General features: G+C 42.6%; 1 protein-coding gene across 3 annotated transcripts in view; it reads right to left on the reverse strand.

Annotated features, from left to right (window-relative positions):
• agbl4 (AGBL carboxypeptidase 4) overlaps positions 1–25,858 on the reverse strand; it is a 405,619-nt gene that overhangs the window by 355,486 nt on the left and 24,275 nt on the right. For 2 of the 3 annotated variants that reach the window (XM_029707235.1, XM_029707236.1), the window contains exon 3: positions 19,905–20,029. The exons of the other annotated variant lie outside the window; for it this stretch is intronic. In XM_029707235.1, the coding sequence (XP_029563095.1) occupies positions 19,905–20,029 (125 nt within the window). The remainder of the gene's footprint in view (positions 1–19,904; positions 20,030–25,858) is intronic. 3 annotated transcript variants of the gene reach the window in all.

The following is a 25,858-nucleotide window of genomic DNA, read 5'->3' on the forward strand; positions in this document are numbered from 1 at the left end:
ATTGAAACTCAAAGGGATATTCAACATCTGCTTTTATTTTATTTATTTTTTCACATCTACCAATAGGTGCCATTCTTTGCGAGGCATTGGAAAACCTACCTGGTCATGGTGGTTGAATCTGTGTTTGAAATTCACTGCACGACTGAGGGACCTTACAGATAATTGTATGTGTGGGGTACAGAGATGAGATATTCATTAAAAAAATCATGTTACACTATAATAAGCAAAGTTTTACTCTTGAATTTATTTAGGCTTGCCATAACAAAGAGGTTGAATATTTATTGACTCAAGACATCTCAGCTTTTCATTTTTAATTGATTTGTACAAATTCTGAAAAACATAATTCCACTTTGACATTATGGGGTATTGTGTGTAGACCAGTGACATTTTTTCTTATATTTAATCAATTTTAAATTCTGTCTGTAACACAACAAAATGTGGAAAAAGTCAAGGGATGTGAATACTTTCTGAAGGCATTGTATAACTCAAATTTCTATGTGAATTTGGTTGGGTTGCCCAAAAAGTGACATATTACAGCTTTAAGTACCATACATGATTGCAACACTGACCTAGCCTCTCGAAAGGGGAATTCAAAGACTAAACAGCAAGTAGAACAATGGCCAAGGGTGGCACACAGCTCAAATAACCACTCACTCAACACAACACGTACCCACCCCCTTAATTGAAATCACGGCCATGGCAGAGAGCCGTCCCCATGAGCCGAAACAAATGTGTGTTTGATTTGTTATCATTTGTAAGGGAAGGGGTTAAAGAAATAAGCACCTACGCTAACGGCGCCCTGACAAATGGAGACCGGGGTATATGAACCATGAAATGAACACTCTGGCAATTTGAAGGCAGGAGGCTTTCAGCACCATGGTCAGCAACAAAGTGCCTGCAACACCTCACTGCTTGAGCGATGGTATTATCAAGGCTAGAGAGAGTCACAGAGAAAGAGTAGAAAAGGATGGGAAGAGAAAGAGATTGTGGAGATTGGGAATTGGAATAGGAGAGAAATAAAAAGAGTCAAGGAGAAAAGGAGATGGAGAAAAAGAGGACCCAACTGCTTAAATATGGATATTATGAAGCACATTGAGCTGTGTTGTTGGTTTTTCATGATCTGGAATACTAAAACATAGAGTAGAGGTTGATGATAAGCAGATTTAAAAGCTGTGTTGTAAGATGGCATCCATAGAATACATGAAAAGCATGGCATATAAAGGCCACTATCTGTAGTACAGGAAAGGGTTGTGTATAGATACTAGCCTATTTCCTGAGTTGGAAGTAACTGTAATATGAGCTTCCTCTGCCTCCACATAAAGTGAGCCAAAGTTATCAGAGGTGTGCAGAATGCAAAGCCCAGATGAAGTTAGCAAATAACTTCCACCAAACCCTGCTGTTTAATTGCCTTTTTTTTTTTTACATGAATTGCTGTTTTGGTTCAGTATAGCCATTAAACAGTAAATAAGCCATTAACAACACTGCTTGCCTGTGTGCCCTGAGCCAGGGACTTTATTTCTCAGTAAGAAATTGAAGTATGAGCCCCACAGGCATGGCTGCTGAGGTTAATGTAGTTTTTGTTGATGACGGGCTCAGCCACAACAACTCAACCTGTGTTAAAAATAGGCCAGTCTGCAAGGCCCATCTGTCTACATTAGATACCGTGCAATTACTTATCGCTAACATTTTGATAGCAATCATTTCAATGGACATTTCATTGCTTGATTTGATAATGATGAAAATTCCTCTTGCTTGGAATATTTATAATGGTTATGTAGTGCTTCTCGGCACACTAAAGTAAAGATGTGAGATTCTGCAAACCGACAAGAAAAAGGCCTATATTGGTTGTGGTGTCTTTCCTCCAGCACATCTACTGTACCATCAGACAAGTGAAATAAGTTGTTTAGCTGGAATTGCTGAACCCGAAACGCTAATATTTTCAACCCGACAGAACATTAACATGTGGAGTAATAAATAGTCCAAGGGAAAACATTTTGTTTTCTGTGTATTTCGAATCTAACAAAATACCAAAACAAACAGAGTAACCAATTCCTCTCCATACAATTGAAAATGTTGAAGTAACCATGACAGATTGAGACAGCAGAGACAACCTTGAGCAGATATACTTGTCCAGTGTCATGCCCTCGGTCTTCCACTCCTGTCTGCTCAGTGAGATGATGGCACCTGGCAGTCCACTACAACCAGTGTCTTTCTCCATAACACTAGCGCTCCATCATTCACGTCTGATCTGCCCCGTACCGTCTCTCTTTTGGGGCTTTGCTTTTGCTTTTAGAGGTCCTGTTGACCTGTAAAACACAACTCTGCTTTTGGGCTTATTTGAGACAGACAAGGATGTAGCCTATTATTCACTTGTTGCATGCAAACTGAGAGCACACTTCTCCAAATGTCAAAGTGAGTCTAATAAAGAATGTTCTGGCTGTAGAGATGGTCTGGTGTCAGAGTACAGCCTTCTCAAAAGGGCCCTCTCTCAAAACATCCCAACATTCAAGTATGACAGTAAGATTTACATTTGGAAAGGGAAATGGTGTCATTCTAATAGGGGTGTAATTAAAAGCTGCATCTCATCAACTACAGAAGAAGATGAACATTTTTCGTCCGCTCTCTCAGAGCCTGTGAATACAAGGAGTATAAAATCATTCTTAATTACACATGTCACATGAAAAGCATTCAGCCTACTTTTTATGTGTTCTAACAGCACTCCTCTTGGCTGATTAATTCAACAAAACACACATTCCAACTGCTCATTATACTCCAAACTTTTACTCTCTTGGCTTTTATGTACGTCTTTTCCATTTAAATGTTCTTATTTTTCCAGTCCTCAGCATTTCACGCTTTTCAACTGCGTAGCATTGTATATTCACTGCCAGCCACCCATGGTGGCAGTCCTTTGGGATAAATAGTTTGACAGCATTGATAGCCTGTCAGTTTTATGTTGGCCAACACTGATATGAAATTTCAAAGAAGGGAAACAATCTTTTCATGTTATTTACAGGTGTCCCAAAAACATACCAAATCAATTGTATTAATGGGCTTAACCTTCACAAATAACTGTATTTAAATAAGTCTACTAATATGTCAAACTATTTAACAATGAGGGCATAATGTAATGTTATTAATGCAAAACGTATCTTATATTGAAGCAAATCAAATTTTATTTGTCACATGCGCCGAATACAACAGGTGTAGACGTACCGTGAAATGCTTACTTACAAGACCTTAACCAACAGTGCAGTTCAAGAAATAGAGTTAAGAAAATATTTACAAAATAAAAGATTGACACCACCTAGTATATAGGTCCAAGAAAGCTTGGCCCCAGTGATGTATTGGGCCGTACCCACTACCCTCTGTAGTGCCTTGCGGTCGGATGCCGAACAGTTGCCATACCAGGCGATGACGCAACCGGTCAGGATGCTCTCGATGGTGCAGCTACAGACATTTGAGAGGATCTGGGGACCAATACCAAATCTTTTCAGTCTCCTGAGGGGGAAAAGGTGTTGTCGTGCCCTCTTCACAACTGTCTTGGTGTGTTTGGACCATGATAGTTTGTTGGTGATATGAAACTCTCGACCCGCTCCACTTCAGCCCGTCAATGTTAACGGGGGCCAGTTTGGCCCTCCTTTTCTTTTGGTCCACGATCATCTCCTTTGTTTTGCTCACATTGAGGGAGAGGTTGTTGTTGTCTCGCGTCAATGGGCAGTTTCCCTTTGTAGTCCTTAATAGCTTGCAAGCCCTGTCACATCCGACAAGCATCAGAGCCGGTGTAGTAGCATTCAGTCTTAGTCCTGTATTGACGCTTTGCCTGTTTGATGGTTCATCTGAGGGCATAGCACGATTTCATATAAGGGTCCGGGTTAGTGTCACACTCATTGACAGCGGCACCTCTAGCCTTTAGCTCGGTGCTGATGTTGCCTGTAATCCATGGCTTCCGGTTGGGATATGTACTTACGGTCACTGTGGGGATGACGTGGTCGATGCACTTATTGATGAAGCTGGTGACTGAGGTGGTGTAATCCTCAATGCCATTGGATGAATCACGGAACATATTCCAGTCTGTGCTAGCAAAACACTCCTGTAGCGTAGCATCTACGTCATCTGACCACTTCGGTATTGAGCGAGTCACTGGTACTTCCTGCTTTAGTTTTTGCTTGTAAGCAGGAATCAGCGGGATATAATTATGGTCAGATTTGCCGAATGGGGCGAGGGAGAGCTTTGTATGCGTCTCTGTGTGTGGATTAAAGGTGGTCTAGAGTTATTTTTTTCTCTCCGGTTGCACATGTTACATGCTGGTAAAAATGACGTAAAACGGATTTAAGTTTGCCTGCATTAAAGTCCCCGGCCACTAGGAATGTCGCTTCTGGATGAGCATTTTCGTGTTTGCTTATGGCCTTATACAGCTCGTTGAGTACGGTCTTAGTGCAAGCGTCAGTTTGTGGTTGTAAATAGACGGCTACGAATAATATAGATGAGAACTCTCTTGGTAGATAGTGTGGTCTACAGCTTATCATGGGGTACTCTACCTCAGGCGAGCAATACCTCGAGACTTCTTGAATATTAGACATTGCGCACCAGCAATTATTGACAAATAGACACACACCCCCGCCCCTCGTCTTACCAGACGTAGCTGCTCTGTCCTGCCGATGCACGGAAAACCCAGCCAGCTCTATATTATCCGTGTCGTCGTTCAGCAACGACTCCGTGAAACATAGATGTTACAGCTTTCCACTCTCAACCGTAGATCATCAAGTTAAATCAGGAGAGTTATTCATGTAGGAAATAATGAATGTGTAATTTAAATTTTAATCTATAGATGGGTTAACTGACGTCATGAAAACGATGCTTCCATGGAGCAGAAGTCAGTCCGTCTATAGTTATAGTTCCATTCAATCCCATATATTGTATGAACTTTCACTTTACAATGTATTTTTAGTGCAATTAAACTGACAATATATTCAGTGTGATCAATTAAAGATTCACGAGGTGTGGTCAGCTGCTAATTATCGTCTGAAACCCTAACTCTTCAAAGAGTATCTTAAATAATCCCACAGCTAACACACCCAAAAAAACTAAACAACAACAACCTTGCCTTTTCATGAACTAACACTCACCATTTTATTTACTGGCACTGACTTTGCTGATAGCTACTTTACTGAGGAAAAATGTACTTACTACGACTGAGGTACTGTATGTGGTGGTCCCACCAAGATATCTAAGATGAATGAGCAAACTCTGGATAAGAGTGTCAGCTAAATGACTAAAATGTAAATGGAATGTCATATGCAGACTTTTTGTATTTGGTCAAACACAATTCAAGATTCTTTGATGATTTTCAAAATAATGTTGACATATGTCACAAAAAAAGAGTATAAAACAATATACAGTTGAAGTCAGAAGATTACATACACTTAGGTTGGAGTCATTAAAACCCGTTTTTCAACCACTCCAGAAATTTCTTGTTAACAAACTATAGTTTTGGCAAGTCGTTTAGGACATCTACTTTGTGCATGACTGTCACAAAATCCTTTGTGCTGTTGAAAGGAGGACCAAGGCACAGCAGGTATGTGAATACTCATATTTTAATTTTTAAAAAAGGAGTAAAGCATCCACTGAAAAAACAATAAACACAACAGGGACAGTCTTACAGGCATACAAAAAACGCAATGCAAGAACAACCACCCACAACCCCAAAGAAAAACACACACACCTATATAGGACTTCCAATCAAAGGCAACTCAACACACCTGCCTTCAATTGGAAGTCCCAATCAACAACACAAACATTCCCAACACAAACATGCCACGTCCTGACCCCAAAACTAAAACACTAGCTCCATCTGCTGGTCAGGACGTGACAGTACCCCCCCCTCAAGGTGCAGACCCCGGAATGCACCTACCAACAGAAAAACACCAACAAAAAACCCATAAACAATAACCCCTAAACAATAAGGGAGGGAAGGAAGGGTGGCGGCCGTCACCGACGGCACTGTGCTACACCCTCCCTGCCCAACCCACCTATCCTGGAGGTGGCTCAGGTGCAGGCCGTGGACCTCGCTCCACCTTCGGCGTCGCCCACTTTGATGGCGCCGATAGCTGCGCCGGGCAGACGGGCCACTCGGGCTGACCCTGGCAGACGGACCACTCGGGCTGGACCGGGGGACAGGAGGGCCCCTCGGGCTGGGCCGGGGGGCAGGAGGGCCCCTCGGGCTGGGCCGGGGGACAGGAGGGCCCCTCGGGCTGGGCCGGGGGACAGGAGGGCCCCTCGGGCTGGGCCGGGGGACAGGAGGGCCACTCGGGCTGGGCCGGAGGGCAGGAGGGCCACTCGGGCTGGGCCGGAGGGCAGGAGGGCCACTCGGGCTGGGCCGGAGGGCAGGAGGGCCACTCGGGCTGGGCCGGAGGGCAGGAGGGCCACTCGGGCTGGGCCGGAGGGCAGGAGGGCCACTCGGGCTGGGCCGGAGGGCAAGAGGGCCACTCGGGCTGGGCCGGAGGGCAGGAGGGCCACTCGGGCTGGACCGGAGGACAGGAGGACCACTCTGGCAGATCCTGACAGGCAGGGCACCCTGGCAGATCAGGGCAGGCGGGCACCTCTGGCAGAACCGGGCAGTCGGGCACCTCTGGCAGAACCGGGCAGTCGGGCCACCCTGGCAGAACCGGGCAGTCGGGCCACCCTGGCAAAACCGGGCAGTCGGGCCACTCTGGCAGAACCGGGCAGTCGGGCCACTCTGGCAGAACCGGGCAGTCGGGCCACTCCGGCAGAACCGGGCAGTCGGGCCACTCCGGCAGAACCGGGCAGTCGGGCCACTCTGGCAGTTCCGGGCAGTCGGGCCACTCTGGCAGAACCGGGCAGTCGGGCCACTCTGGCAGTTCCGGGCAGTCGGGCCACTCTGGCGGCTTCTGACTAGCGGGCGGCTCTGGCGGCTCCTGACTAGCGGGCGGCTCTGGCGACTGTTGACTGGCGGGCAGCTCTGGCGACTGTTGACTGGCGGGTAGCTCTGGTGACTGTTGACTGGCGGGCAGCTCTGGTGACTGTTGACTGGCGGGCAGTTCTGGTGACTGTTGACTGGCGGGCAGCTCTGGTGACTGTTGACTGGCGGGCAGCTCTGGGGACTGTTGACTGGCGGGCAGCTCTGGTGACTGTTGACTGGCGAGGCTGGGCTGACACACTAGACTCCTGATGCGTGGGGCTGGTATTGGACGTGCCAGCCTGGAGACACGCACCTCCATGCTAGTGCGTCTAGCGGGAAACACCGGACCGAAAGGGCGCACTGGCGGTCTTGAGTGCAGAGTTGGCATCACCCCTTCCGGCTCGATGCTCACCTTGCCCTGGCACCTGCGGGGCGCTGGTACTGGGCGAACTGGGCTGTGCGTCCGTATAGGCGAGATGGTGCGTACCTCAGCGTAACATGGCGCCCTCCACCTCATACGCACCTCCCTGTAGTCACGGGTAGCTGGCTTACGGCTCTTCCCTGGCCTGGCCAAGCTACCTGTGTGCCCCCCCCAAAAAAAATTATTGGGGGTGCCTCTCGGGTTTCCTAGCCAACCGTGTTCCAGCATAACGTTCCCGTTGGTTCCTCTGTCCAGCTGCCTCCACTCTCCTGAGTGCCTCCACCTGTTCCCATGGGAGGCGATCCCTTCCGGCCAGGATCTCTTCCCAGGTGTAGGCTCCCTTACCGTCCAGGACGTCCTCCCATGTCCATTCCTCCCTTTTCTTCTCCTGTGGCTTCCTCCTCTTCTGCTGCTTGGTCCTGGTTTGGTGGGTGGTTCTGTCACAAAATAAGTCGTACTCGTTGTTGAAAATGTCATACAGGAGAGAGAAGGACCAAGGCGCAGCAGGTATGTGAATACTCATATTTTAATTTTTAAAAAAGGAGTAAAGCATCCACTGAAAAAACAATAAACACAACAGGGACAGTCTTACAGGCATACAAAAAATGCAATGCAAGAACAACCAGCCACAACCCCAAAGAAAAACACACACACCTATATAGGACTTCCAATCAAAGGCAACTCAACACACCTGCCTTCAATTGGAAGTCCCAATCAACAACACAAACATGCCACGTCCTGACCCCAAAACTAAAACACTAGCTCCATCTGCTGGTCAGGACGTGACAATGACGCAAGTAATTTTTCCAACAATTGTTTACAGATATATTATTTCACTTATAGTTCACTGTGTCACAATACTAGTGGGTCAGAAGTGTACATACACTAAGTTGACTGTGCCTTTAAATAGCTTGAAAAATTCCCGAAAATGATGTCATGGCTTTAGAAGCTTCTGATAGGCTAATTGACATCATTTGAGTCAATTGGAGGTGTACCTGTGGATGTATTTCAAGGCCTACCTTCAAACTCAGTGCCTCTTTGCTTGACATCATGGGAAAATCTAAAGAAATCAGCCAAGACCTCAGAAAAAAATGTTTGACTTCCACAAGTCTGGTTCATCCTTGGGAGCAATGTACAAACGCCTGAAGGTACCACGTTCATCTGTACAAACAATAGTACGCAAGTATAAACACCATGGGACCACGCAGCCGTCATACCGCTCAGGAAGGAGAAGCGCTCTGTCTCCTAGAGATTAACGTACTTTGGTGCGAAAAATGCAAATCAATCCCAGAACAACAGCAAAGGACCTTGTGAAGATGCTGGAGGAAACAGGTACAGGAATATCAATATCCACAGCAAAACGAGTCCTATATCAACATAACCTGAAAGGCCGCTCAGCAAGGAAGAAGCCACTGCTCCAAAACCTCCATAAAAAAGCCAGACTACGGTTTGCAACTGCACATGGGGACAAAGATCGTACTTTTTGGAGAAATGTCCTCTGGTCTGATGAAACAAAAATAGAACTGTTTGGTCATAATAACCATCGTTATGTTTGGAGGAAAAAGGGGGAGGCTTGCAAGCCGAAGAACACCATCCCAACCGTGAAGCATGGGGGTGGCAGCATCATGTTGTGGGGGTGCTTTGCTGCAGGAGGCACTGGTGCACTTAACAAAATAGATGGCATCATGAAGTAGGAAAATGATGTGGATATACTGAAGACATCAGTCAGGAAGTTAAAGCTTGGTCGCAAATGGGTCTTCCAAATGGACAATGGCCCCAAGCATACTTCCAAAGTTGTGGCAAAATGGCTTAAGGACAACAAAGTCAAGGTATTGGAGTGGCCATCACAAAGCCCTGACATCAATTCTATAGAAAATTTGTGGGCAGAACTGAAAAAGTGTGTGCGAGCAAGGAGGCCATACAAGCCTGACTCGGTTACACAAGCTCTGTCAGGAGGAATGGGCCACAATTCACCCAACTTATTGTGGGAAGCCTGTGGAAGGCTACCCGAAACATTGACCCAAGTTAAACAATTTAAAGGCAATGCTACCAAATACTAATTGAGTGTATGTAAACTTATGACCCACTGGGAATGTGATGAATGAAATAAAAGCTGAAATAAATCATTCTCTCTACTATTATTCTGACATTTTCTATTCTTAAAATAAAATGGTGATCCTAACTGACCTAGGACAGGGAATTTGTACTATGATTAAATGTCAGGAATTGTGAAAAACTTTAAATGTATTTGGCTAAGGTGTATGTAAACTTCCGACTTCAACTGTACAGTATATACAGTACCAGTCAAAAGTTTGGACACCCCTACTCATTCAAGGGTTTTTCTTTATTTTTCCTATTTTCTACATTGTGGAATAATAGTGAAGACATCAAAACTATGAAATAACACATATGGAATCATGTAGTGACCAAATGAGTGTTAAACAAATCAAAATACATATAACATTTAAAATTCTTAAAAGTAGCCACCCTTTGCATTGATGACAGCTTTGCACACTCTTGGCATTCTCTCAACCAGCTTCACCTGGAATGCTTTTCCAACAGTCTTGAAGGAGTGCCCACATATGCTGAGCACTTGCTGGCTGCTTTTCCTTCACTCTACGGTCCAACTCATCCCAAACCATCTCAATTGGGTTTAGGTTGGGTGATTGTGGAGGCCAGGTCATCTGATGCAGTACTCCATCACTCTCCTTCTTGGTAAAATAGCCCTTACACAGCCTGGAGGTATGTTGCGCAAACCAGATGGGATGGCGTATCACTGCAGAATGCTGTGGTAGCCATGCTGGTTAAGTGTGCCTTGAATCCTAAATAAATCAGACTGTGTCACAAGCAAAGCACACCCACACCATCCCACCTCCTCCTTCATGCTTCACGATGGAAACTACACATACAGAGATCATCCATTCACCTCCTCTGCGTCTCACAATGACTCGGCGGCTGGAACCAAAAATCTCAAATTTGGACTCATCTGACCAAAGGACAGATTTCCACCGGTCTAATGTCCATTGCTCGTGGTTCTTGGCCCAAGCCAGTCTCTTCTTATTATTAGTGTCCTTTAGTAGTGGTTTCTTTGCAGCAATTCGACAATGAAGGCCTGATTCACGCAGTCGCCTCTGAACAGTTGATGATGAGATGTGTCTGTTACTTTAACTCTGTGAAGCATTTATTTGGCCTGCAATTTCTGAGGCTGGTAACGCTAATGAACTTATCCTCTGCAGCAGAGGCAACTCTGGGTCTTCCTTTCCTGAGGCAGTCCTCATGAGAGCCAGTTTCATCATAGCGCTTGATGGTTTTTGCGACTACACTTGAATAAACGTTCAAAGTTCTTGACATTTTCCACATGGACTGACCTTCATGTCTTAAAGTAATGATGGACTGTCGTTTCTCTTTACTTATTTAAGCTGTTCTTGCCATACTATGGACTTCGTCTTTTACCAAATAGGGCTATCTTGTATACCACCCCTACCTTGTCACAACACAACTGATTGCCTCAAATGCAGTAAGAAGGAAATAAATTCCACAAATTAACTTTTAACAAGGCACACCTGTTAATTGAAATGCATTCCAGGTGACTATCTCATGAAGCTGGTTGAGAGAATACCAAGTGTGTGCAAAGGGTGGCTACTTTGAAGAATCTAAAATTGAAAATATATTTTGATTTGTTTAACACTTTTTTGGTTACTACATGATTCCATGTGTGTTATTTCATAGTTTTCATAGATTGGATGTCTTCACTATAATTCTCTGTAGAAAATAGGAAAAGTAAAGAAAAACCCTTGAATGAGTTGGTGTGTCCAAACTTTTGACTGGTACTGTATATATTCTTATAATATGTTTTATTGCCACATACACCGGTGAGGTGCAGTGAAATGTGTTGTTTTACAGAGTCAGCCATAGTAGTACGGCACGTCGACAGATTGTTTACCTTGTCGGCTCGGGTATTCGAACCAGCTACCTTTCGGTTGCTGGCCCAACGCTCTAACCGCTAAGACTACCTGCCGCCCTATATAGTCATTTGGCTGGTAGATGTTGTCTCACTCACTCTACTTCTAACATTCCCCTTTTTCTTTTTAACACTCTTTATATAGCCAAATATGTTAACAATGAGCAACTTTTGATTCAGTTAGGAAGTTTAGACAGAAGGACAGGTCCATTGGCTCCCTGGAGTACTTAAATCTCTACATCTGAAAGACAAACAACATCTGTTTACTCCTAGCAAACAATCTCTGGCTAGGCTGTGGTGTAGATATCACACACAAGATGTACAAGCAGTGGGTTTTCAAAGTCTCCATCACACTGGGATTCCAGGGTTATATTCAAGATAAAATTCTAATTGGTTTTGCATCCATGCAATTTGCATGGCATGATGCACCCACCAAAGGCATGATGCACCCAAAAAGGCAACTGATAAAAAAACATTATAAATATTCAATGTGTGTGAGTGCACGTGTGTTAGCGTGTGAGAGAGACGAGTGTGCGCGTACATCCAATGATAGGAGGTAGCCCTTGGTAAGCAAAGTCGTGACAAATTCATGCAGGATGCACCCAAGGCATCAAAGAGGAGGAAGTGAAAAAATGGATGATGAGAAATCCCCTAGGGCTCTGGTCTGCACTGAATCGCCACAGTGTGAATATGTTCTGCTTTGTTTCATTGACATCCTGCCTCTCTGGATCTACCTGCAGCCACGACAGGAAGAATACACACTGTCAAGGCCCCAGCTCTGATTTATGGAACTGCAGAGTTCAGGCGGCAGCGACCCCAAGGTGCTGCTGGGAGATAAAATCCTGCATGGACCAACGACCCATCACGGACCACCATCGCCACACTCCCCTCTCAGCTAGTCGCACCGCACACTTCCCCTCCAAGGCCAAGACATCATATCACGCCATATCTAGGTTAACTGCGACACACCATATATTATTATATTATAAACTGGGTGGTTCGAGCCCTGAATGGTGATTGGCTGAAAGCCGTGGTATATCAGACCGTATACCATCGGTATGACAAAACATTTATTTTTACTGCTCTAATTATGTTGGTAACCGGTTTATAATAGCAATAAGGCACCTCTGGGGTTTTTGATATATGGCCAATATACCACGGCTAAGGGCTGTGTCCTGGCACTCCGCGTTGCGTCGTGCCGAAGAACAGCCCTGAGCCGTGGCCTATTGGCCATATACCACACGTCCTCGGGCCTTATTGCTTAATTATATTATACGGACCATCTAGCAACAACACGCCTGATATGTTAGATTTAACAAAGCTGCATTCTACTGCCAATGTCATGAAGCAATACTGATGAATTAACATATTCAAACATTTTTGAAAATGTTGTTTTTTCTGATTAGGCTATATTATTTCCACAACATAGGCTAATAGCAGATTATCCTTATTAAGAAGGGTACATTCAGAAAGGAAATAAAGAGTGGTTCCCATAATTAGGCCACTGTTACATGGTTAAAACAATTAAGTTATTACTATTCACATTGCCTTTACCTACAATAATTATCTCAAAGCATTTTGGCACCATTAGGGCATTTATAGCAAGAGCACCTGAACCTGCCTAAGCATGGTTAAGCGTGAGACCTCAGTTAGAGCCCTATATTAAACTGCAGCCCATTGTGAGTGGGTGTTATGCTGGCCCTCCACCTCACTGTGAGCCCCAATTGCAGTGGCTATCAATGGCTCTCCCAGCATGGGCTCCTCTCCTCTCTCTCCTCTTCTGCAGCAGGGGAGTCAGACACCCACGCTTAGCTCTCATGTTACCAGGCACACCGCCCGCCAGCCCCACCTTTATGACAACACGCTGCGAAAACAACCATATTGGCTTTACTTAACAACATTAACCGTGAACACAGATTGACAGCAGCTCCCTCTGCAGCCTCCTACAGCAAATAATACAGGGGAAATTGCGTTCAATACAGAGAGCCATCCAGGGAATTAGAGATTCAAAAACAACATTTGAGTAATAAGTGAAAGCCACTGAATAGAATGAAAATGCAAATGTGGGCTGAGGACTTGCATGTTTCAAAACAAGACAAACCTGCCTGGCTTTTCAAACAAATACAGTACATTAGGGGCATCTCACTGTTGTGAAATTGGTTTAACCTGGGTGGTCCCTATATTATCTTACAGAAGGGTTGTTTTTTTCCCCTCGAACTGCTCATTTAGTCTTACGGTTGATTTGGTTACATGAGTGATAATTAGACCAACAACATGGAGATTTAATTAGCTATTCAATATGAGGCCTAGTCAAGGCTTCGGTCTACACTCCTACAGAGTGATGGTTCTGAGTGTAGCACTTACTGCTTGATAGCCAGCTATGAGGAATCTGTGTGTTGATTTTATAATGCACTGAAGGCCTACATCTTCCATGTTATACCAACTCCTAAGTGAAGGGTAAGCAAATGAACAACTGAAACACTTAAGCATCTCTAGCTCATTACCAAAACCCCCAGACAGTCAACAAACGTGTAGCCCAACTCCACAATGCTAAAGCACAACCATCACCATGCCCCCCATTGGATATAAACACAGATATAACATCATGAGAACAATTTATGAAGTAATTAGCCATTATGAGCAAACAGTGCAGCGAGAAGGAGAACGTTTGCTGATTGAATTAACCACATAAATAGAAACAAAAGCAGCATCAAAGCAGCACCACAGTGCTGCTTAGTAGCTCCTTGCTGTTTAATAAACAGGGAAAAATGTGTGCTCCCAGGCCACTAGTTGGCATAATGAACGTGTCTGCATCTGAATGCTGGCGTTAAACCCTGTGGTGCTGTGATCGGACTCAGTCCTCCCATTATCTGGACACCAATGGGTTACCACAACAGAACGGGGAACGCTCACACCGCGAGGGAGCCAACACCAGGCCCCCCTTTAAAACAATAGCCTAATTACAACATTTATAACCCAGAATCTGGAATTGAATTTAGTCCAACTTAAGGCTGCGCTGGCATGAAAATACTATTTGATTAGAACAGCCGTGGTTTCATTTGTGGCGCAGCAGATTGCAGAGCATCTCTATCCGGTATGCAATCTGTATTCATTACGCTGTGTAAAGGATGATCCATGTCCTGACTCTGCATTGATAATTTCATGCAGATGCACAGCGCTCCACATGGCCCCAGTGCTTCCCTTACAACGGCACTGCTCATCTCCTCTCTGCAGCCTCACATGCTGGGCTCAGCAGTGCTGCTCAGCCAATTTCAGCCTTTTAGGACCTCAAAAGGCCTCCCAGGCACCCCCACCACCCATAGCAGGGAGTATCAAAAGGCGGAGACATCAAAAGTTGAAAGAAATATATATTTTAATGTATATAAATTGGCCGCCTGTGTCTGTCTGATACGTGTAGTAGCAGTTGATATTTGTAGTAGCAGTGCCATACAGATGTAATCTTCCTCTTTCATGATTTGGGACGAGGACCAGAGTCCGTGACTGGATTTGGCAGCGATTCACACATTGTCACTCTGTTGGTATCCATATGGCGCACAGATGCATATACAGTCCTGATGAACACAGCATACAGAGATGGGGTTCTATACTGTCAAATCCCAAATAAGATTGTTTATCTGTTAAATAACAGTCAAAACTAATACTGTGAATACTGAGATGAATTCTGTTATAGTGATCATATTTCAAACACTGCGTAGAAACAGAAGTAGGCCTACTGCTAAATTGGCTTTAGTCTACTTGGTGTCTGTTCTGTTTCAAAACATAACTCAGATCAGAATGTATTTGACTAGGAGGCTTTAAATGAATAAAGCTAAAAAATAAAGCAATACATTTTTATAAGGAGTATCGCATCAGAAGATAACCCATGGAAACTGATTTTGCTATAATTAGAAAATCCAATGTGTGCCCTCAAATCCTTTTGTCTATTTCATTATGTAAAATCTGAAGACTATTGGTCTTGACAAAGAATAAGATCCATTAGTTCCCCTTGGAGAGGAAAGTTACTTGATATCATCAGAACTCTCTGAGTGCACTGTTTAATGACTATGTCTTTCAAATTCGCAATTTTCTCTTACTATGTTCTTACCACGCTTTAAACCTACAATCCAAAACTTTATATCCGATGTAAGCCTATTTGTTCCCAAATCCCACTTTGTTGAATAATCCCTTTGAATAAACCACAAAAGCCCATTCCTCTTCTATAGTGACTGGGAGAGAAACCTTGAAAGCATTCACTACAGCAGCAGAGCAGAGGCATAGGAAATATAAATGGCTATCCTGCTCCCAAAGCAAAGCAAGAAGGGAAAAGGTAAAGGATAAAAAACAGGGACTCTGCCTGTGCAGTCTTTTTAGTATTGCAGAGTAAACAGAGGACAAGACCTGTTGCAGAGTGGGGGAGCCAGTGTGGAGAGACCTGATAAACTACTTGTGCAGCCTCTAATCCAGGAGCTCAGCACCGTAAGCCCTCCCGCAGGCAGGCCCCCACACCGCGCTGCCGCACCACGGCACGCCGGCCATGATTACACTCATCTTCCGGCAGTCACAGGGGACCCGGCTGTCCCCATCAGTAGTGAAGGACATCAGGCAACAGAGGAAAGGAGGGGTTAAACAGCCACGTCCAGACATGGACCAAGGCTTCCTTCCACAGGGTGTCAGGTCACACCTGACCATCACAGATATAAAAAATAAAAAAAACATTATGCAGCATTCAAGAGGTGCTAGAAGCCGGCTTTGGCAAGCATTTTTCATTTTATACAACAAATGTAAACATCCGGAGTTTGCTAAACGGGTATTGGCACATGGATTGGAACCAGTGCTGTGGTCAGATGACATGAAAGTAGAGCTCTTTGGCCACGCACACCAGGGGTGGGTTTGGCATCTAAATGAGAATGCATAAGCAGAAAAGAACCCCATACCTACTGTAAAATATGGTGGTGGATCTTTGATGTTATGGTGCTATTTTGCTTCCACTGGTCCTGGAGCCCTTGTTAAGGTCAATGGCATCATGAACTTTGCCCAGTACGAGGACATTTTAGCCAAAAACCTGGTTGTCTCTGCAGGAGGCTGACACTTGGCTGCAAGTGGATCTTCCAGCAAGACAATAACTCCAAGCGCACATCAAAATCCACAAAGAAATGGTTTATTGGCCACAAAAATCAACATTTTCCAATGGCCAAGAGTGCAATCCCTAAGTGCAGACGAAGGATATAAAGGATCTGGAAGGATTCTGTATGGAGGAATGGTCTAAGATCACTCCCAATGTGTTCTTCAACACATAAAACTGTAAATAGCCCATCCAGCTACCTACCTCATCCCCATATTGTTTTTATTTACTTTTTTTGCTCTTTTACACACCAGTATTTCTACTTGCACATCATCATCTGCACATCTATCACTCCAGTGTTAATTTGCTAAATTGTAATTACTTCCCTACTATATAGATTTTTCTGTTGTGTTATTGACTGTACTTTTGTTTATTCCATGTGTAACTCTGTGTTGTTGTTTTTGTTGCACTGCTTTGCTTTATCTTGACCAGGTCGCAGTTGTAAATGAGAACTTGTTCTCAACTGACCTACCTGGTTTAAATAAAGGTGAAATAAAAAAAAAATAAAAAAAAAAATATCAATGCCATTATCCTCGAAAGGTGAGGTATTGAAAGGTATTGAAACAAATACCTCTACCTTTTTGAGAAAAAAAACGTATTACTTGTTAAACAAAATCTCTTTCTCTGACCAATTGTATTAGAATAAAATCATTTCCCTTTTTTTTGCATACAATGTAGCTCAGTATTTGAATTATTTATACAGTAATTTTTGCTCATCTTTGTCAAGGGTGTCAATAATTTCGGACCTCACTGTACATAAAAACAGGCCAATTCTCGTAACTACATTCCCATCCCTCCTCTGCGAAAACAAATCAATGTGCATTACATCCATTACCGTGCTCGTGGACAAGTCAGGGACTCCAAACTACTCAGCCTTTCTCTCTTCTCCTCAATACACTGCAAAAGATGTCCAAACATTCACATCTCTTAAACTGATGTGCAAATTGTACATTTCACATTCTATTCAGAATATAGCAAAGTGCAGAGGAAATTTGAAGACCTTTTATGCTCAATTAGAAATATTCATAAATCTGCGAAATCTATATCATGCCCTTTGACACTCAGTCGGGCACAACTGAGTGATCTAATAGTTCCTATCAGCATGACACTGCCCAAAATGAGTCAGTCACCTGAGATGAAATGTCCTTTAATATATGTGCCATATATCTCATGTTAGATTAGACCATATCATCATCAATAAATGTCAATATAAAAAGTTCTGGCGAGAGTATTGTCCTTTAGGAATTCAAGACACCTCACATTCTAACTAAATTCTTTCTATTTTTTGATTATGGAGAATAACTGCCTCTGCTGAGCTTTTCCTGGATAAGTGAAGCTTGTAAATCACACATGAATTTCAGTAGCTGAAGGCAGTCGTTTTACTGTATTATATATAGTATTGCTCCCCAAAGATTTCTATGATAATACCTCACAGCCATGCCCTTCACGCAGCTTGATGTCAAACAGCCACCATCCATAGCATGGATTAAATATAAGCACAGCACATCACTGTTTCCACTGGTTAAAAAGCTCAATATATATTTTCAGAGGTGAGAAAATATGGGGAAGAATCTTGAATAGTTTCCATGCTCTCTCAATTTGAAATACTGCATGAAAGAGATATCTTTGTACTACACAGATAAATGCAGTAACATGGCTGGCTTATTGCCTAAAATTGCTACACAAGTATATATAAAAAATAAAAAAAAGATTATATCACAAGCAGAAGCGTTCTAATATCAATTCATCACTGACACACTATCAGTGTCCATCAATATGTAGACTATCTTTTATGGTTAGGTGACATTAGACTAACATGAAATGCTAGGATTTAATAACTGGCTCAACAGTCAAAATTACTTGAATGATAACTCCAGTTTAGAGTGCTGCTATGCTTTGCCCAGTCGTTGCAACATAATTAACCAGCATCAGTCTCATCATACCAAAAGCAAGACGAAGTTTGAGGTGAAGGTTTTGTACAGAAGAAAAGAAAAAGACATCCATCCATCATAACCGTACTATGGTGCAGCCAATTTCCACAAAGCTGCTAAGCTGATTGAGGCCGACCAAATCTTTTTCACCAGCTTACATTCCTTCAAAATGGTCATCTCAGTTCCAATATCACGGGCTTTTACTGTTTCCAATTTCACTGTTCTCGACTGAGAGTCGGTGGGCTTAGTTGGATAAAACACTCCAGCCCAGTTCCTTGTGAATGTACTGATATCTCTATAGCACAGCTTCCACATAGCTCTATTTATTTATTTACTCATGACATTATTTTTTTTATTTCTATTTATAAAATGCAAGTAAACCGCCAAATAACAATTACATCAAACATACTCACTCTCTCTCACCCCCCCCCCCCACCCCCACACATACACAGTTACAGTGCCCATACGTATAACACACACGACACCGTACCAAAACACACAAGCACCACCCTACAACCTCCTACTGAAGGAGATTCAATTCCCACAGGCCCTCATTCTAAAAAGGGAAATTGGAGATATATATATAACATTTAAAAAAAGAAAGGACTGTGTGGCATCAACAAAGCACTCAGAAGCTAGTTGTGAAAATGTTAATTTCTACTGCTTTTTCCCACCTGTAGATGTCTGTGTATGTGTGTGTATGCAAGAGTCATTGAGTGTATGTTCGTGTGGGCTTCTCACTAGCCTTTCACTCTCCTCTTTTTTTTGCCACAACAGCAAATATCCTGTTGGCGCAGGATGCCGGGCCGTATCTGGCCCTAAAATCGATAAGGCTCCTGGCGAAGGGCTCCCATTCATCTCTTGGCCATAAAATTTGATTAGCGCTGACTACAGCACTGCAGGGAGATGGGGCCGATAGGGCAGGGCTGCAGAAGACAGCAGCAGCATTCAATTTTTTCATCCACGCTCTCTCGCTCCGTCTGTCTCTTAGCCCAGGCTCTCTCTTTTCAACATAGAGCTACCCAGGCTTGTATACCTACACATTAGACAGCATTAATATAATTCCGCTGCCGGTTGACTCCTTTTTAGTATCTTGTTTTCTCTCTCTGAATTAGATCGAAATGACAGAACTGATGAAGCTCCAATCAGAGTTGATAAAATTAAACAAATGCCCTCGGCAGCAGCCTGAGTGGCCCGCAGACATGAAACACGCGCTCTGTTCCCTCACACAGTATCTCTGTGGCATGTGACCACTGCTCTCAGCCAATCCGAGAGCTCAACGCATGCAAGTGGCTAGCGCTTCTCAGTGCTGTGATGAGGAAGCAGGTATGAAACAAACTACTCTTCTGAAGGTCTAGGATACAACAAAACTGGAAATCATTTGGAATTGTGAGCTACGGACACATTATTTTTTAAATACCCATAACAGTGTGCATATAAATTTGAATGAAGGCAGACAGGTTAATAGTAACAGTCAATATAGAAAATATGTGTATACTTGGAATGCAGTATACAGTATTAATACAATTTCAGGGAAATCCACCACCTACCTGTGTCTCCCGCACGTTCTCCACTGTGAAGTTGAACCAAACTCTGAAGCGAGGGTTACAGGTGTCAGGTCTGATGAACAGATCAAACTCAAATTCACTGATGTAATCAACACGTCCAAGGTTACCTGAGAAAATAAAGATCGCATTCAGGAATCCTTTCACCTCTTGGCAAGTAGTCTAGTTGCCAGTTATGCCTCAACTAAATGCTTTTGAAAAAGTGATGCATATCCTCCTTTCCAAGAATGATAGATTTCAAGATACTACATATGCTGCTTACTGAAATAAATCTGAAAATGTTATATGTAGAAAGGTCTTCATTGATGCATTTATTTTGCAGGCATCTCCTTCACCACTCATGTAGCTAGAATCTTGGGATATATTTTCCATTGGATTCATTAAAATTCAAGTGATCAACTTGTTATCCGTTAGATGTGTATATAATGTATCAGACACGGATGGGAGGACTGGGAGGACTAACCCTGTCCATCCCTCACCACAGCTTCTCCCTGCAGGCACAGCGACAATGACAATACGTGGGATGAAGAGAATGGAACTTAGCTACTGTTCAGGTGAAAAATGGGAAAGCTTTGAATGGTGGTATCTTCAAAATAACAAGCCGTCAAAGATGATGTTCATCTAGCTTTTATTTGCAGGGCTACGTATATATATATATATATATATATATATATATATATATATATATATATATATATATATATATATATTTCACAGCATGGATCTATCCACCGCTGTGTGATTTATACAATGTCAAATAAGCCTAGACCAGAGGCCCGGCTTAGCCCACTGGCTCGCAGACAGTTAACTCCCCAGGCAAGAGGACAACCTGCTTTGCTCTGCTCTGCGTGCCTCAGCCTGTCCATGTGGTGTGGATGGAGTGTGGAAGCGACCGACCACCTGGTGCCAGGTAGCACAGAGCTAATTATCGACAGATGGGGTAACCACCACACTGTCAGAGCAGATCGCTCTCCTTCTGCCATCTGAGAGGGCTAATCCACCCGCTTCCTGAAAATCCCTTCACTCGTCACGCTATCCACAGAAATACCATCATCTACCAACCCTCACAGGAAACTGTATGTTGCTCCTGTATGAGCTCTAAAATATATGCATTATTATTTTTTATACAAATACATCAAAGACCCCACTGGGAAATGCAATATGGATTAAGGACAACAGAACCCCTACAGAATATGATCTGGAAATGATTTTGGAAGTGTCTTACAAATTGTATGCTTATTTTGTAACACATGATGCTGTATTTACATGTCTGCCATTCTCTAACAGCTTTCCTGTTGCACTAATGGCTACTGGCGTTTCATTCCAACACATTGGTTGCAAAATGGAAATTCTCTCTGCAAAAATGAATATTGGCACTCTAACTGATTAGACTGTGACTGTAGCTCTTGTGAACAATGGTAGAGCTGTAAGAATACAAATAGGGTCAGACATAGTGAGAGCTGTTTACAACTTATCAGACACCTGTGGCAAAGGTTGATAACTGACCTTTAACTGTGCCCATTACATGAACGAACATCGTCTGCTTGCACTCGTGTGTAGTTTAAAAGGGCGTAATGTATCATCACAGCTATTTCATTTAATGACACACAACCTAGCCTACCCCATAGCACAACATACTGCTACACTTGGTGGTAGTTGGGAGAAGATAAGTGAAACATACTGTACCACAAACCAAAGACACATCTGTTTTACAACCCTTACTTGAAATAACCACCTACTGTACAAACCAACTGAGAAGTGGCAGGCGCTGGCAAAGCAATCCAGAGCCATAGTTGTTAGCTGAAACAAGCACAGCTGCAGATAGCATGGTGGGGATATGAGAACTGCACCTGTTCCAACCAGATGTGCTGTATAATCTATCATCTCTAATTCCAATGTCTTAGCGATTAATCTGGTTTGCCCTACCAAATATTAGCTATTAGAGGACGCAGATAATAGCCTCTAAAGGTTGTTTCATATGGAAGTGTGAATATCACAGCTACTGTTTTTGTTGACTGATTTATTTAAGCTACTTTCACTATTCAAATTAATACAATTGAAGGATGTATCTACAGGTTTGTAAACTACAGACATGTAAACATGGACTAAACATAAGTGTATTAAAAATACATTTCAAGAGATTCTGAAGCTTTTTAACGGCATATGATTTATGAAGAGCCAAATATATTGCTTGCAATACCACTTTCTAAATATACATGAAATAATGACTAAGTCCATTGAATCTGTCATATGGCTCCAAATAGCACAAGGCTGCAACTAAACCGAAACCTTGTGTACACTAATGCAACACCATAAAGAGCTATCAAAATCTCACTAACTCTCTGGCTCTCTCACTCAGACTGCAGCCAGAGTCCTTTCCACTCGTTTGGCATTTCAGGACCATGGACAGCGGATCAGCATCTACAGTAGGACTTTCTCAGGCACTACTACAACAAGAGGTTCAGAGGAATTTCAACCAAAGCACTGAAGGTCTTCATTGAATGGCATGCCACTTATCTCCTCTTCATAGATGAAAAAAAAAGAGAGTCAAACCAAAAGTGCATTTACCACAAACTGGTGAGGTAGAAGTTACAAATCAGAAAAGTACCAGACAAATACAAAGATGATGAACCAACTTTTAAAACAAACTGCGGATGTCGTTGCAGGGAGATAGAAAATGCTATCTCTACTTCAAAGCACAGTATCCACGCACTGCTAGGTTATTGAGCTTGATGCTTGAAGACCTGAAGTGAGGGATAGCACAGGCCTCAAGGTTAGAATGGCATGTTCAGCTTGTGGAGCAGGGATATGACACAGTATTGATTTTAATTGTAATTTTATGGTGGCTAACTCCAGATTCCAATGCTGCAGTACTAATCAATTCCACATTATTCAGTATTTAACAAACATAAATGGCAAACAGACCTCTCTAAATCCTAAAGCATAAAAATACCATTATATTGGTAGCCTATGGACTACTTGGAAAAGTGAGAGTGAAATATCTAAAGTTGTATTATTAATATGCACAAAGATGCAGTCAAACTATAGTGCAATTGGTGAAGGCTACACTAGAGGAAAGAGAAAGATAAAGAGGGAGCGAGCAACCGAGAAAAACATCAGTTATCTAATAAGAGGAATTATGCAGTAGTAACTCTTAAGGCTTGTGTGTCTACATTCGTCCTTAGTGGAGTCTTCATAAGTTATGTTCCATATCAATCATCTATAAAAATAAATATAAAATTAGAGTCGCACACATAAACTCCCAGTAATTTATTGGGTAAATCACCAACGTTTCGGCATCACTGTACCTTCAGGGTAATCTCATGGATGCTTGAACCAGGTTATGTAGACAAACAGTGCAATTAGTGCAACCAATGACAATAGTGAGGGGTGTGTCATAATTATTAAGTTAATTAGAATGAATTATATATCAATCATCAACCATTGGGAGAAACATATGCAGCACTTACAATTTAATAAATTGGGTTTCAACAAATGGCCTAACTGTAAGAACCCACCCAGTGGGCTGAGTAAACCTACTAAAGGCTTTGCTGTTCTTTGACAATCAGTTTAAACATGACAGGTTCTCCGTACGGACTCTGTAATTTGTACGAAACCCCCTCTCTTTCTCTCTCGCTTTCTAGTCTCTATATCTTTATTTTCTTAATTAAAAGATTGGGGGAAACGGTGAACCATCTGAATGTATACCGGTTTTAGTGAAGACACACCATGTCTCTCTCCCTCTCCACTACTCCTGTGTGCTGTCCAAACTCCCGCGATTTGAGTACTTTGTTCCCCCATTATACATTTTTGTTAATGTTTCCCAAAGTTAAAATCAATTTATGTTACATTTATATTCCATATAATCTTAGAGTAATTACTGGCTAGCGCTACCCAATCTCGTTCCCTTATTTTGAGTAAAGTACGTTGCTCACTCATTCTGCTCTCCTGAGCCTGACTTCATGCACCAGCAACACCCACCTTCTGACATGCTAGTTGATTTTATACTCAATAAATGTGCTTGTGTCAAATTTTCAAAGCAGTCTGATCCGATACAAAAGTACAGAAGCATGTATGAAATTGAAACTACAACAAAATGCGATGCTTCGATTGATCACATGCATTTTCAAAACATGTGTTGCAAAATGTGAGATCCCACCATAAACGGTAGCTGTTTCTCAATATGCATACTATGGTGCTCCACACTATCATGCTCCGAGTTCATTCTCTGAGGACATTCTCTTGAGTGCGTTCTTGTGAGGATGAGAGTGTGGAGAACGCATCAAATGTTACATAAGAGAGGCACCTGCACTCTGTGCTACTGCATTACCTTTGACCAATACAGACGAAACAAGATACATTTTTACTTCATAATCATCAGCCAAGCAAGATTAGCAAATGTCTATATTTTGAAGTAATGTGGTGGCGGCATCATGTTATGGGTATGCTTGTCACTGGCAGGCAATGGGGAGTTTGTCACAATCAAAATAAATATGAAAGGAGCAAAGCCCAGGTTAAAAAAAAAATGGAAAACCTGCATCAGTGTTTTAAACCCTGGGATAGAGTTTTTGTATTTTATATAAAAATACATTATGACACCTTTTGGTTTCCGCAATGGCATTGACATATGATGACAAACCAAATGCGTTTAAAGGATCCTTTTAGTCTTCTTCTAATGCATCTTAAGGGGGAAATAATCCAAAAGTAACAGAAAGTAATATGATTACCATACTGAGTTTCGGTAATACAAAAGTTATTTTACTGATTACAATTTTGGACAGGTAACTAGTAACTGTAAAGGAACCTACCTAAGCAATCCGCAAAAATGGAGGATGCAAGTGGAAGAAAGTAGGGAACTTCTTTGTCTGCCCTTTATTAAAGACCATATTTGGCAACAAAAAAAATGTCAATTTTTTGTATTGCCCATATGTAGCTTGTTTCTGGTCACAATTTCAGGTATGGCTGAAAAATCACAACATTTATCTAAAATTAACCCTACAAATAGCACTGTTGGGAGATTTGGAAAACCATTGTCAATTAATCAACAATATAATAATACTTTTAGTAAAAATACTTATCTTTAACTCACAATCTGTAGATACTATAGTATGCGATTAGACAGGTTCAGAGTTTATGTGAAACATCTCAGCAGTTAAAAAATATATAGCACATGGAAATCACAAGTGGGCGGTTTACAGAGATAGGTGGGATGGACTGAGAGTAGCTGAGGGTTAGATTTAGAAGCTCATGTTCTATAATATACAGTTGAAGTCGGAAGTTTACATACACCTTAGCCGAATACATTTAAACTCAGTTTTTCACAATTCCTGACATTTAATCCTAGTAAAAATTCACCACTCTATTTTAAGAAGGTGAAATGTCAGAATAATAGTAGAGAGAACGATTTATTCCAGCTTTTGTTTCTTTCATCACATTCCCAATGGGTCAGAAGTTCACATACACTCAATTAGTATTTGGTAGCATTGCCTTTAAATTGTTTAACTTGGGTCAAACGTTTCGGGTAGCCTTCCACAAGCTTCCCACAATAAGTTGGGTGAATTGTGGCCCATTCCTCCTGACAAAGCTGGTGTAACTGAGTCAGGTTTGTAGGCCTCCATGCTCGCACATGCTTTTTCAGTTCTGCCCACACATTTTCTATAGGATTGAGGTCAGGGCTTTGTGATGGCCACTCCAATACCTTGACTTTGTTGTCCTTAAGCTATTTTGCCACAACTTTGGAAGTATGCTTGGGGTCATTGTCCATTTGGAAGACCCATTTGCGTCCAAGCTTTAACTTCCTGGCTGATGTCTTGAGATGTTGCTTCAATATATCCACATCATTTTCCTGCTTCATTATGCCATCTATTTTGTGAATTGCACCAATCCCTCCTGCAGCAAAGCACCCCCACAACATGATGCTGCCACCCCCGTGCTTCACG

This window comes from Salmo trutta, chromosome 22 (assembly GCF_901001165.1).
Source record: "Salmo trutta chromosome 22, fSalTru1.1, whole genome shotgun sequence".
In the NCBI taxonomy this organism is placed as follows: domain Eukaryota; kingdom Metazoa; phylum Chordata; class Actinopteri; order Salmoniformes; family Salmonidae; genus Salmo; species Salmo trutta.